The sequence below is a fragment of the Balaenoptera borealis genome, assembly GCF_965194805.1.
Source record: "Balaenoptera borealis genome assembly, chromosome: 4".
Classification (NCBI taxonomy): domain Eukaryota; kingdom Metazoa; phylum Chordata; class Mammalia; order Artiodactyla; family Balaenopteridae; genus Balaenoptera; species Balaenoptera borealis.
Genome location: NC_138861.1, coordinates 37,949,693 through 37,965,457, shown reverse-complemented (window position 1 = coordinate 37,965,457; position 15,765 = coordinate 37,949,693). Strand labels below are relative to the sequence as shown.

General features: G+C 37.1%; 1 protein-coding gene across 2 annotated transcripts in view; it reads right to left on the bottom strand.

Moving 5' to 3' along the window:
- The window catches only part of EDNRA (endothelin receptor type A), a 62,507-nt gene that overhangs the window by 42,770 nt on the left and 3,972 nt on the right, over positions 1 to 15,765 (bottom strand). For both annotated transcript variants that reach the window (XM_082389019.1, XM_082389020.1), the window contains exon 2: positions 14,632 to 15,115. In XM_082389019.1, coding sequence (XP_082245145.1) covers positions 14,632 to 15,051 — 420 coding nt within the window. In that variant the 5' untranslated portion in view covers positions 15,052 to 15,115. The remainder of the gene's footprint in view (positions 1 to 14,631; positions 15,116 to 15,765) is intronic.

Below are 15,765 nucleotides of genomic sequence, written 5' to 3'. Positions count from 1 at the left end.
GTAAATGGCCAGATAGTAAATATTTTGGGCTTTGCAGACCATCTGGTATCTGTCGAAACCATTTATGTAAGCAATGGGTATGGCTGTGTTCCAATAGAACTTCATTTATAAAAATAGGCTTTGGGCCGGATTTGGCTCATGGCTGTAGTTTGCCCACCCCTGGGTCAGAGAATCAGACAGGATCAAGCCGAAGTGGTGAGTACTCAGTGCTTGCAAATTAGGCCCTGGAATATTACCTTAATGTGCACAACTTCCCCCTGGATTTACTTCGCCTCCTTTACGGTAAGCCTGGAGCTGGAGGCATTTTAAGGTCACACCACGAAACCAATAAAAATATTACTGTGAAGGTAACTATTTCCTCAGAACAAAAAGCAGGAAAAATTTCAACAAATCCTCTAAGTTTAAAGGCACAATCATAAGACTGCAAAGCCCAGTGTTCACACATTTCACAAAGTTCTGAATACCTTCTTGGCAGCATGTATTCAGGGCCTTGTAAGACCGCCATTGAATTCCATTTAAAATCTACTCAGTGGTTTTGATACATAAAATTTCTTTTTAGTGATGTTGCAGTGCAAATTTTGGTGTTGATGTTAGGAAGGATTTTCTTTTAGATCTGTCTTCATATGCTACAATTTGGTAAATTTCTATAACAACCCTCCCTTACCATTTTGTCTTAGAATAATGTAGTAACCAGATTACAACTAAACCTCCAAGTTTTACCTAGCAACTGGCATCCCAGAATATGTCATTTAACAAAAATAACCTCAGAGAGATTGTCTGGAAAATTTCATCAATCCAACTTAAACTCTCAGAACATTTACTGTCTGAAATCAGTGCTTTTTAATCGGTGTTTCATGGGGTGTTTTAAAGTTTTAAAATAAATGGCCATTTACTGCGGCAGTAATGGAAAATGCTGAAACCTAATTTTATTTCTGTGTCTCTTGAGATTAATTTGATTAATTTTGGTTTAGCTGTATATATTACTTTAGGAGAAGGAGAGATGACAGTTTTTCTGTTTTTAAAGAAAATGTTAATAGGTGTTTTACATTGAAAATGTTATTTTTTTCAGTAAAATTGTGTTCAATGGTCTCAAAAATTTCAACAGAACACTGGACTATAAAATTCCCCTGGCGCTGTCCTAGATTTCTTTGTGTTTTCTATAGACACTTAGTAAATGTGTGAGTTGATTTGGGGATTATCCAATATGAAGGCAGATAATAGATTTGCTTGAAAGGCCAAGAAGAATTATAATGAACAAAGTTCAGACATATGCCACACAAGCCTTTAGAGCTTTTAGAAAAGAATTCCATCTAGGAAATTCTGCCTAGTTCCCAGTACTCTACCATGCCCTGGTGGTTCTCCAAACTTACTGATCAAAATATGAAAGGATTATGATCAAGATTTATGTTAAAAGCATATATTTAGTATATAAATATATATGTTGATATTTAAGTATTCATGATCAAGATTTATATTAAAAGCATTTATTTAGTATATAGGTATATATTGATATTTAAGTGTTATATACATTTATATATACATGTTAAGTTTTATATATCTGTATATATTTATTTTTTTCAGCAATATATATGCACACAAAAAGATGCATGTGAGAATGTCCATAGGTGCACTATTCATATGAGCTCAAAATTGGAAACTATTTAAATGCCTACCTAAGTAGAATGAATAAACACATTGTGGCATATTCAGACAGTGAAGTGCTATACAATTATGAGAATGAATAAGCTACAACTAAACTCAACAGCATGGGTTACTCTCACAAACATAGTGCTGATCAAAGGAAGCCAGACAGAAAAGATTATATGTCATATGGTTCCATTTACATAAAACACAAAAGTAGGCAAACAAATTCATGCTGTTAGAAGTCAGGAAAGTGGTTGCCTTGGGAGTTTGGGTAATTAGTGACTGAGGGACTTCTGGGTGCAGGTAATGTTCTGATTCTTGATCCTGGTTACACAGATATGTTCATTTGGTGAAAATTCATAGACCTGACACTTAACGTACATTTTTTTTTTTTGCATGTATATTACACCTCAATAAAATGTCGAAAATGTTTACAAAGTATTATGGCTCTTAAATGTTGTAACACTACCCTAAATTTTCATAGATTTATCTTCTATAAGAACATCAAATTTGTGGAAACAAAGGAAATAGGCAGAGAAACACAGCATTTGTGACATATATGACATCATTTTGAAAGAGAAACGCTGGAGTATTCTAAACATTTTTGTTTTGTGAAACTAAGCTAAAAGTTCACAGTGGCCAGATTTTTAAAAATATACAGACATTCTACAGAATTACTTTATCTGACATAAAACTCATGTGGGATGGGGCATAGTATGTTATTCAATATTTGGCAAAGAGATGTGTGCCCATTACCTTTTATATTTTGAAAGGAATGATTTTGGATATTTTGAACATGCTCAATATAGTTTGCTTTTAAAATTAGGGATATTAGGGACTTCCCTGGTGGTCCAGGGGTTAAGACTCCATGCTTCCAATGCAGGGGGCATGGGTTTGACCCCTGGTCGGGGAACTAAGATCACACATGCCGTGTGGCATGGCCAAAAAAAAAAAAAAAAAATTAGGGATGTTAATAAAGTTCCTTATTCAAATAGCTTCAGATTTAATGAAACCATTTCATTAAATTTCATTGTAAATTTTTTTTAAATTGAGGATTTCTAGCTTATTTTATTTTATTGAAGTATAGTTAATTTACAATATTACATTGGTTTAAGGTGTACAGCATAGTGATTCAGTATTTTTATAGATTATACTCCATTAAAAGTTATTACAAAATAATAGCTATAATTCCCTGTGCTATACAATATATCCTTGTTGCTTATCTATTTTATACATAGTAGTTTGTATCTCTTAATCCAATGCCCCTATTTCCCCCCAAACCACTGATGACCACTAGTTTGTTTTCTGTATCAGTGAGCCTGTTTCTGTTTTGCTATATACATTCGTTTTATTTTTTAGATTCCACAAATAAGTGATATCAGTGATATCATACAGTATTTGCCTTTCTCTGTCTTACTTCACAAAGCATAATATTCTCTAGGTCCATCCATGTTGCCACAAATGGCAGAATCTCATTCTTTGTTTATTGCTGAGTAATAATCCATTGTATATATACATATAACATCTTTTTTATCCATTTATCTGCTTCCATAACTTGGCTATTGTAAATAGTGCTGCTATGAACATTGGGGTTGCATGTATCTTTTCAAATTAGTATTTTTATTTTTTCCAGATATAAACCCAGGGATGGATCAAATGGTAGTTCTATTTTTAGGTTTTTGAGGAACCTCTATACTGTTTTCCATAGTGGCTGCACCAATTTACATTCCCACCAACAGTGCACAAGTGTTCCCTTTCCTCCACATCCTTGCCAGTATTTGTTATGTGTAGACTTTTTGATGATGGCCATTCTGACAGGTGTGAGGTGATCTCATTGTTGTTTTGATTTGCATTTCTCTAATAATTGCGAAGCTGAATATCTTTTTATGTGCCTGTTAACATATGTATGTTGTCTTCGGAAAAATGTCTATTCAGGTCTTTGGCCCATTTTTTGACTGGGTTGTTTATTTTTTTGATATTGAGTTGTACAAACTGTTTATATATTTTGAATATTAACTGCTTGTTAGTCATATCATTTGCAACTCTTTTGTCCCATTTCGTAGGTTGTCTTTTCATTTTGCTGATAGTGTCCTTTGCTGCGCAAAAGCTTTTAAGTTTAATTGATCTCATTTATTTATTTTTGCTTTTTTGCCTTAGGAGATAAATCCAAAAACATATTGCTATGATTTATGTCAAAGAATATTCTATGTTCTATTCTAGGAATTTTATGGTTTCAGGTCTTACATTTAGGTCTTTAATCCATTTTGAGTTTATTTTTGTATATGGTGTGAGGAAATGTCCTAATCTCATTGTTTTACATATATTAATAGCTGCCCAGTTTTCTCAGCACCACTTATTGAAGAGACTGTCTTTTTCCCACTTTGTACTCTTGCCTCCTCCTTTGTCAAAGATTAATTGACTGAATATGTGTGTGGGTTTATTTCTGGGCTCTCTATCCTGTTCCACTGATTTGTATCTCTGTTTTTGTGCCAGTACCATACTGTTTTGATTACTGTAGCTTTGTACAATAGTACAGTCTGCAGTCAGGGAGGGTGATACCTCCAGCTTTGCTCTTTTTTCTCAAGATTGTTTTGGCAATTCAGGGTCTTTTGTGGTTCCATATAAATTTTAGAATTATTTGTCCTACTTCTGTGAGAAATGTCATGAGTATTTAGATAGGGATTACATTAAATCTGTAGATCGCTTTGGGTAGTATGACCATTTTAACAATATTAATTCTTCCAATCCAAGAGCATGGGGTATCTTTCCCTTTCTTTATATCATCTTAAGTTTCCTTCATCAGTGTTTTATAGTTTTCAGAGTATAGGTCTTTCACCTCCTTGGTTAATTTTATTCCTAGGTATTTTATTTCTTGCTTCTTTTTAAATATCATTTGAGACATATTCCCAAATGTCATCCATTATGCTTTCATATTACCCTTTTAATTCCTATGCATCTGGTCAACTCCTAAGGAGGAAGATCTAGAAATGCAACATTTAGTTTTATCAATAAAACCAGGTGTTTGTACCCCAACCGAAACCTTGGGATAGCCATAGGCACTCATTTTTCTGTCTCATGCCAACAAATTGCCTAGGCTTTCCAGTGATAACTGGATGAGACACCAGTTTGGCAAAAAGTGTTCCTCTGAGCAGATAAGTAGATGTATATGTCTAGGCAATCAGTCCATCAAAGAACTTAACATTTCTTTTCATTTTTTAAAAACTTTATTTTCTGGCTCCCTTCTGTCAGTTGATCTCACCAACATGACAATGAGTATGGAATACAAAAATCTGTTTGACAGATGTTCCCATGCAATCTTCAAGACTTACAACATAAATGCTATTCTGGAGAACAACCTCTGTTTCATACACATCTTCCTTTATAGTGTGTCACTTCTGTCTTAAATAAGCAACTAAAGAAGTATTGGGTTTAATGCAGGAGAGAAAAGGGGATGACTATTTTTGAACACAGTCTTTGAAAATATATTTCTGTACTAGGGAGGACATCTGGATGACTATCAAGTTTGCCTAATGAGGCATATGGAAGAGAAGCAGTGTGGCAGCTTAGCTAACAGCATGGCAACTGGGATCAGACTGGATCCAAATCCTGGCTGTGCAACTCACTAACTGTGTAGCCTTGAGGACATTCCTTAAACACCATGCCTCAGTTTATTCATTTTCAGGCAACAGTCATATAGGATAAGTTTACTGTGAGGATCAAATGAGTTAGCTTGGTACAGAGTAAACACTAATCAGGCTTTAGGTCATGTTAAAAATTGGTATACATAACATACTTTAAGACTGCATATTTATCCTTCATCGATTCAGGAAATGCTTCTCAGAACAGTAGCCAGCATGTTTTTGTTAAAATGTAAACCAGATCATGTCACTCATCTCCCCATAACCTTCCTTTTTTAAAAAAATTAATTAATTTATTTTTGGCTGCTTTGGGTCTTCACTGCTGCATGCGGGCTTTCTCTAGTTGTGGCGAGCAGGTGCTACTCTTCATTGCGGTGCACAGGCTTCTCATTGTGGTGGCTTCTCGTTGCGGAGCATGGGCTCTAGGCACGCGGGCTCAGTTGTTGTGGCACGTGGGCTCAGTAGTTGTGGCTCACGGGCTCTAGAGTGCAGGCTCAGTAGTTGTGGCACACAGGCTTAGTTGCTCCGCGGTATGTGGGATCTTCCCAGACCAGGGTTCGAACCTGTGTCCCCTGCATTGGCAGGTGGATTCTTGACCACTGCGCCACCAGGGTAGTCCTGCTCATAACCTTCTAAAAGCTTCCTATCTCACTCAGAGAAAAAGGCTAAAGGCTTTATAAAGGTGTATACATAGGGTGACCACGCTTCCTATTTTTTCCGGGAGTCTTGGTTTATGCCTATTGTCCAGATGCAATTATTGATAGTGTCTACTTTCACTCTCAAAGCATCTTGGTTTGGACAATAAATTATATGGTCACCTATTGTTAGGCCCCACGTTATCTGCTTCTCCCCATCACCTGCCCTACCTCAGTATCCCTGTGACCTCATCTGTTACTATTCTCTTCCTTCCACTCAACCACCATGGTTTCCTTGCTGCTCCTTTAACCCTCCAGGCACATTCCTGCCCCTGGGCCTTTGCACTTGCCATTTCCTCTGGCTGGATGCTCTCACTTTGGATAGTAGCATGGTTTGCTCTTTTTAGGTTCTAGTTTTTATTCAACGTCACCTTGTACTGAGTTCTTCTTCAGCCACTCACACTAAGATGAATACCCTCTTCCTCTTCTTTTATTTCTCTTCCCTATTTTACTTTTCTCCTTAGCAGTTATCTCACATACTATATATTTAGTTATTAACTTGCCTGTTGTCTTGTTCTTCTACTAGAATGCAAACTCCACGAAGACAAGGATGATTGTTTTTCTTCACTGCTATTTCCCCAGTAACTGGTATATAGTAGGAACTCAATAAATATTTATGAATGAATAAATGAAGAACATTCAGAGAAGAGAGACCTGATGTAACTGAGTAACCAAATGGCCAATCAGTTGACCATCCGCATTACTTTCTAGTATAAAATTTGATCTAAAAAATATTGGGTTGGCCAAAAAGTTCAGTTGGGTTTTTCCATGAGATGTTATGAAAAACCAAAATGAACTTTTTGGCCAACCCAATAATAGGACTCCCGTGTTTAAGATAAGTGTTATGAGAAGCATGATTTGAGTAGATTCTGTTATCTATCCTAGTCTCCAAGTAAGTCGTGATGGCAAAAAATGTGGATGAAACTTTTAGAGAAGTTTAAATTATACAAAGTAACCTCTAAATTTGCACATCCACAAAAATGGTATTAAATCTGAGGGCACACTTGATTTTTCTTCTTGAGTTCAAGAACACTGGAGATTTCAAACCTTCCAAATTTAAATAAACATTTTAGAGCATGTGGTTTTGTAAAATCTTTGATGTTCAAATTTAAAAATAAGGCTATCAAATATTAACATTGAATGATATGTTCAGTTCTATTATTGAGTTTAATTTCAACTATTAACTTTATATTGTAGGAAAGTTTTTCCAAGAAAAACTAGACCTAGTTAAAAATAAAACTGTAGCTATAGAAAGCAGTTTCTCTAGCTCTCAAGAGAATACGGTAGCCCCAGAAAGCAGTTGTAGAATTTCTGGCTGTATATCAAATTTATTTTGACAGAATTTCTTAGAACATTCCTTATCTAACCACTCTAGTCTTCAAATCAACTTCAGAGACAGTAAACTTCATACCTCTTTCATTTTAGTTCACACACGCTTTATACGAACTGTATAAACTTTGTATGATAATAAAAAAATAACACTCACATGCTAGCAACTCAAAAGATAAAGACACTACAGAAATATTTCAGAATAAAATAGCCAGGACATCTGCTTTTACTGCACAGAATGCTGGAATTACTGCAACATTACACACACACACACAGTGTATATGTGAAAATTCTTTTCTCAAAAGTAAAACATTTATGCATCACTATTTAAGTGAAGTTTAGAATACAGCAACCTCTTCTGTGATCTGAACTGTTTGATGGAGGAATATCATCAGCCACGATGCTTTATACAGCCCAACACCTTCCTAATGAGAAGGGGACTGAAACCATCTCTCCCTCCTCAGCCATGGGAACGATCTTGCAGTTACGGATGGTTTCCATCCCCCATCACTGAAACGGGAATAACTGTGCTGTGAACCAAATGCTGAGGGTTAGCCCAGTAACCTCACATGAGAATAATTACTTAACAGGACCATGAGAGAAAGCAATGAGGTTCCCAGACACAGGAAACGAAAAGTCAGAGGGGAGGTAGAGTTGGAGAGGGTTCTGAAGCCTTTCCAGACAGCAACTTCCTTATAACAAACAGCAAGTTGGGTAATAAATGTATCACTCTGTTATTTTATATGTACATATATCCTTAAGTCAGCTGGTTAGCATAATGAACTTTTGCAATGTGCTTGTGTTTTAGCCATGCTAGAAAATCAACATATTTCCTGTTCTCTAAAGAGTAACTAAAATCTTTTGTGATATGAATGCTCATTTTGATATTCCAAATCACTTGTAGGTTTAATATTTCAATCAAAACCACAATTACAACTATGCTCAAAGAATGCATATCGCACAGAAATCTTGAAAAGTGACTCTTCAATTGGTTATATGTACCAGAGAGAGAGGAGATTAAACAATATAATTCCGGAACCATAGAACAAGAACTCTTGACTTCTAAAGACAAAGGGACAAGGGGAAAACAATCCTGTTATGTGTCACTGTAGGTTGACAGATTTTTCACAGATTTATGGATCCTGAGACATCCCTGGTTTGCAGGAAAAAAGTAGAGATTCAGTAAATTCAAAAAGCAAGTCTGCCTTTAGATCTGGAATTGCATGGGAGAAAAACATTCTTATAGAGGCAAATAGAGTATTTGAGCAAAATGAGCATTTTGCTCATGCATCAAATATTTTGAAAGCTGGGCACAGTGCTGGATGTGGAGATATAATGATAAATGAGAATCATGGCAGCGTGCCTCAGGGGACTTGCAGTCTAGTGGGGCAGACAGGCAAGCGAATTGGCAGGGACAACAGAGCGTGTGTTAGATGCTCTTACGGGGTTACTAGAGTGTGTCATGGGAGCACATGAGAAAGGCACTGACCTAGTCTACGTTAGGGATACTTGCCAGACAAAGAGATGCTTCAGCTGAGATCTGAAGAATAAAGTGGAATAAGCCAGAGAAGGCATGAGGGAAAATATTCAAGGTAGAAGGATCATCTTGGTACTCTTGGTTAGCTGGAGTGAAGGGGGGTAGATGAAAAACATGAAGAGAGAGGTGCCTGGAGATGAGGCAGGGTCAGAGCTATCTAACAAGACACGATGAGCTGGAGTGCAATGCACCTTCAAGGGACAGAGAGCTTGGTGAAGGGACACATTTTCTCTCTTAAAATTCAGGGAATACAGTTTCTATACCTAATTTTACGATTATAGTGCTATTACTGGAATACCTGAGAAAGGCCTGTTTTTATTTGCTTGATGATGAGTAAAAGGCAAATATCTATCACATATGCAATGGTGTGTAATTGGATCAGCTTGGGGGAGTAGTATATGCAGACCACAGATAATACCCTGTGCCTTGTCTGTAAACAAAGAATCCCTCTGACAAATCAACATCATCATCATCATCAATATTTTAATTTGAAGGTCTCAGAAAAATCTGATTACAAGTATATTTTAGTGCTCCCTTCAGGAGCATATATACTAAAATTGGAATGATACAGAGAAGATTGGCATGGCTCCTGGGCAAGGATGACATGCAAATTTGTGAAGTGTTCCCATATTTTTTACTTATCTATGAAACAGAAACAGACTTACAGACATAGAGGACAGACTTGTGGTTGCCAAGGGGGAGGGTGAGTGGGGGAGGGATGCACCGGGAGTTTGGGGTTAGCAGATGCAAACTATTATATACAGAATGAGATAAACAAGGTTCTACTGTATAGCACAGGGAACTATATTCAATATCCTGTAATAACCTATAATGGAAAAGAATATGAAAAAGAATATATATATATAAATGAATCACTTTTCCGTACACCAGAAACTAACACAACATTGTAAATCAACTCTACTTCAATTAAAAGAAAGAAGTTAATTTTAATCATATCCTTTCGATATGATTTTATTAAATCATATCAAAAAGCATTAATTGAACAGCTACTATGTTTGAGGCATACAACTGATATGTTGTGATTTGATGTGTCAAGAAACAACTTTTGTATGGCTGCCCCAACAGGACGGATCCCAGTTGCACAAGATGTCAAAGGCTGTGTGAATATGGAGATAAACTGGCTTTGTGTGAATGTCTCTGGTTTCCACATTGCTCAGATCCTCTGCCAGAGCAACATATTGGGAATCTTGGCTTTTCTTTGCAAAATATTCCTGATAATTTCATACAGAAATTTTGTTTGTTTTTCATTGTTGTCCTCAGGAAGAGGTGGTTGCTTAGAGTGGACTAAAGTAGTCAACAGCTGATTACTGGATGTATCACTGGCTGCTTCGTTTGTTCTCAGAGATCTGCTTTACCCCACACACTAAGTGGAGACATTATTCATCTACAGTATTATCTATGACGTCACTGGTTCCAACTCCCTGCTGTGCTGACATTTCTATGCCAAGTCATTGGACTCAACTGCCTCTCTTTTCCCATGGCCATCATTCTCATCCTCTCCATTCTACTTCTCTCCTACATATATTTCTCCACACTTCTGTTTCTACTTAAGAGGCTAAGGTGCAGTGGTTTATGGGCATATCTGTGTGCACATCTGGGTGACGGTTATCTTGAAAGCACATGACACCAAGCTTTGGCCCACCCATGCACAAACATCACTTTTAAGGTTTCCACCCTATTCAAAATTAAAACCCATCTCCCTATAGATGACACTCTAGGGCATAAATAAATCATTAAAGAATATGATTATTAAATTCTATACTTCTAATCTATATTGGCATTTAGTCATTGGGGGGCATTTTTGGATTCTAAACACAGATACAATGCTTTAATTATTTTGCCATTGTAATGAGTGTAAATATTTTATATACAGATTAATCTACTTGCCTAACTTTTTGCATTCCTTGAAAATTCAGGATATCAGATAGTGTAATTTCTTGACAAACTGAATCTATCATCAGTTTAGGTTACAAGTGTGAACATTTGAAAGGGTCTACTAACTCCTTTTCCTTCCTCTCTCCTGGTTTTGTCAGTCTGCTCATGAAATTAATGATATGTTTTTTGCACAATTCCAAATTAGAGTAATCCTTTGATAAATAATACCATTTCTTTAACATTGCCATTTGAAAACCAAGAAGGTAATTGGCATTTATTTGCATCTTTTGGTTCCTTCTGTTTTACATTTTATTGTCTCAGACTGTCCGATTTTTATCACCAGGTAGTGTATGTGTGTGTGTGTGTGTGTGTGTGTGTGTGTGTGAATGTGCACAAGTGTAAGCAAGGGCTAGAGGAATTTCTCTCCACTTTCTGGGTTATTTCTTCTCTATGAAATGTATATAACTCCAGACCTAATTCATTTTTAAATTTAGGATCTGTGCATGCTTCAGCAGCAGCAATTCGGTGTCTATATCCAGCCTCTCTGAGAATGACATTTAGGGCAGAGAATGTTACTTAGGGGTAGTGATGACATTCGGACAAGAGCTGCACATGCGTGTTAGGAACCAGTAAGAAGCAGGAGCTCTTGGGGGTTTCTGAGCAGAGCAGCACTCGATAAGTACAAGCAAAGTCCAGTACAGCCTGGCAGAAGAAATCCTGAAGCTATAGAGATCAACTAGGAAACTTGGAAATTCAGATGTGTAGTGAACCCCTCTTCCATGCCCACAGACGATCCAAAGCTACCTAGCACTAGCTGCATGGGATAATGACAGAACAGAAACAGCCTAGCCGTCTGATATACTTGCTGCATTGATTTTCAGTTGTGTTTTACAGCATATCAATATATGAAACAGTTTCAGTACAACTCTTTCAAAGTGAGAGAAAGATAATAAAATGTGAATAGAAAGAACACTTTATCATGTGCTCTCTTTTTTCTTGTAATATTACTACAGTCCAATCAGCAAGTCTCACTTGCCCCAAGATGCAATCTTCACACTACTTTCGCTCACTCTGACTCTAACCTAGCTCAGTGCAACGTTCTCCCTCTGGAGACACCTTAAAACTGAGTCTAAAAGCAATTGATAGAATTGTTAAACACAACGACCTGAAAACTTATCTTTCTTTGACGAACATAGTAGATCCTTTAAACCATTCTTCTTTCAACCTAAATCTAATGATAGGGGAGATAAAGAAGCTTCATGCATTCCTTTAATAGAATGTTCTTCAAGTCTATGCATTTTTCATCAGTACCTAAACATAATGGTAAAGCGAGACTGGATGGCTACTACTTTGCCCTGCAATGCAGAGGTAGCTTGACATGGTCAGAGGAATCCACAGGTCTGATATATGAGACTCCAAAGCATCAGACTCTTAGAGCAGGAGGCAGCTGTGCAGAAAAGGCATGAGGACCTAGAGCACACATTGCTTAGAAGGATTTCTCTTGACTCTCCTGGGCAGAAGTCAGAGAAACAGTAATATCTTATGGTTTCCTAACCTAGAGGAATGGACTGCCAGAAGGAAGTAGAAATAACGCTCAAATATTGTGAGGCTTTTCTGTTCGCTCCAATGCTTTTCTCTTTTCCTCTGGAAGAAGATTGAAATGACTAAACAGTATTTCTTTTTTTAACCCCAAAGGTTTACTTTCTAAAATTAATGTTGGTTAAAGGACTCATTACATGAGTTTTAGAAAAACAGGAATTATACAAATGTACTCCCACTATGAAAAAACACATCAAACTGTCCACATTGTTGAGAACTACAGCAAGGTATATAAAGTATTGGATTCCCAAGACGGAAGAATCGTAAGGTCAAATAAGGAAGTGTCAGTTTTTGCCCATTGCTGCATGAATGTAAAACAAAGTTTTATTGGAATTTTCACCGAATTTGGAGATATTTCAGATGATCTGACTTAAAATGTTGCTACGGAATAGAAACGAAGTTTAGTCTCGTGAATAGCAGGTAGCACCTCAAAGAGATAAGCAAGTCTCCTTCTCAGCAGATATGGTTATGTCAAAAGCTGCTTTTGCACATGGCCAAATGGGAATTATTAATCAGAGATGGTCATGTTATTTTCCTGAGCCATAATGGGTTGGTTAACTAGTTGTGTAAGTGTAAACAATCAATGTTTAATACTCTGCACCGTGATTGTGAATGAGTCATGTCAACATTTTCAAATCTCTTATTAAAGAGAGATGTCCCAAGGAAGTTGTGTTGAGTACGTGTAATATTTCACAAAGAGAAAATCAAAAATTTTTGAAAAGAAAAAAAGTTCTGTAGCATATGCTAAATATTTAAAATTATTTACATATTTTCAATTTTGCCTCCTAATTTGGTTCTGAAATCCTGCTTTGAGTTCAAATAGAAAACACATGTATTCATGCTCTTCTGTGGAAAGAGATGGTATGTGATTTAAAAATTTTTTCTTTTTTAAAAATTTTTGGCCATACTGCACGGCATGTGGGATCTTAGTTCACCGACCAGGGAATGAACTCATGCCCCCTGCATTGGAAGGTGGAATCTTAACCACTGGACCGCCGGGGAAGTCCCTTAAATTTTTATTTGTTGTCTAATTTCCCCAATTTTGCAAACAGTGTACTGGAGTAATTTTGAGATGATTTTTCCTTGTAATGTTCAAAATTTTCATCATTGTTTTCATCTTTATGGTTAGACCACTGCTTTTTCTGGTAGGCTAGTATCATTTCACCACAGTTGGAGTGTATCTACTTGAAACCAAGATGCTATTATTTCACTTAAAACTAATCATGTCTTCAACTGACAAACTTTCCATTTCAAGTCATATTTCAGAATATTTTTGCTCAGAATAGTTTTGTTTCTACAGATAATACATAGAAGACAAAAAACTAAAGGCTGAGGAAAGTGCTTTCCCTGGGCTAGGAATAAAGACATTCTAAAACATCTGACGCAGATGATGAAATTTCATTTGAATTTTAGCTCACTTGAATTCTTGCAGCAATTTCCCCCACACAACCACTAGACCAAATATGGAATAACTAATTCCTTTTGGTTTTAGTTGTTTTGGTACTAACTAGTCCCTAGAGCAAGGTGATCACACCAACAGTGGGTGAGTTCTCTTCCTCTCCCACTCAGGCTCTAACTTTGATTGTCTTTGGATCCTTGTTGCCTAGCTCTGCAGCAGGCACACAGTAGGTGCTCCATGAATGTACGCTGAAGCAATGAGGGAGGCAACGGTAAACTGATGCCCGTTTTAAACAGTTTTAGTAATGCTGCTCAATGAGGTCACCACTGGCCTGCCATCTCATGCACCCGTTATCCCTAAGTTGCAGTTGCCCTAACTGCGGAAGCCAGCATGACCTTTGCCTTCAATCATCCAGACAGTTGAAATAAAATAAGCCCTTCTCATTTCAAGCCATACTATGGATATCGGGCTTCCGAAGAGCATCACATTGAAAAGGTAACCGAAACTGAAGATAAATTTATTTTAAATACTTTTTGGGCTCAGCAGGTCTTACCCTGGAAATGGAATGTCTGAAAAATCCAGTGATCTTCCCCCAGATTGCCCATCTACCCAGCAAGCTCACGGCTGGCACGAGAATCCCATTCATGCAAGACCATGACTTTGAAGAGTCATCCCTGAAATACTGTTTTGTTAACAATTAAGTTAGAAAATCCGTGTCACATTTAACAAACAATAAACATTTCAGATGTCACCCAGTTTTAAGAGAGCAGAAATGGCTCTCAGTCAAAACACAGACTGAAATTCCAAAGGACAGAAAAGTCTGCAGCACCTCTCTCAACTGTGGAATCAGAGCGTATGTTCCAACCTGCAAATGCATTTGTGGTTACTTCCTACCTTAAATACATTGATAGGGAGATCAATGACCACATAGATAAGGTCTCCGAGGGCAAGGCTGGCTATCAGTGCGTTGGGGCCATTCCTCATGCACTTGTTCTGGTAAATGATCCTCAGCAGGGTGGCATTCCCCACCATTCCCACGATGAAAATAGTACACGATATCACAGTGTTAATGTATTTGAAAGCTGAAGTAATCTTAGTCTGCTGTGGGCAATAGTTGTGCATTGAGCCATTGTTGGGGAGGGCCAGATTCGTGGGTCTATGTGTGGTAACCACAAAGCTGAGTTCTGTCCCACGAAAAGTGGTGAAATCGTCCACATGGGTGCTGAGATTTGTGCTGTAGCTCTCAGGATTATCACTGATGACACATCCAACCAGCGCCAACCCAAACAACACCCTGAGGCAAAAGGTTTCCATCTTGACGCAAATTTGAGGAAAGGTCTCTTATTCTTTGGCTTTGACACCCTCTTTTTTTTTCTACCTGAAAAGAGAAAAGAGAAAAAATAATTTTGGTTACAAAATCCAGCTGCCAATAAGATTGTAGTCAATGATAATTACTGCTTCAATTAAAAAGCAGGATGTATCTGGTAATTAGATAAGATATATCTGTGTCAGGTTACCCCATGGCAGAACAAAAGAAGAAAAGATCAAAGCTCTACTAGGGCAAGTTATATCTCTGTATCCTGCCTCTGTCTCTGTCTCTGTCTCTCTCACTTTTGTCCATAGCTATACTTACATCTAGATTATAATATGAGGACATGGCAGTTTTTCCTTCAAGTAGTAGAGAAGAAGTTACATTACACCTAGGCTGATAGCCTGAATTACAAAATATCTTCACGAGTTGAGATAACAATATTTTAGTTTTTTTTTTTTCTCCATTACACCTAGGCCAATAGCCTGAATTACAAAAAATCTTCACGAGTTGAGATAACAATATTTTAGTTATTAATGGAAGAGAAAAGACATTATATGCTGAGTGAAAGTTATATAGTATTAAGGCATAAAATCACCAAATTCTGTAATTAACAATTCAGTATTCCAACATGTGTGCTGTTTTGCCAATGGCAAATAATGAACATGAGAATAACATGCAGCTCAGGCAGCCATTTGAAGTGTTATGAAATGTTCATT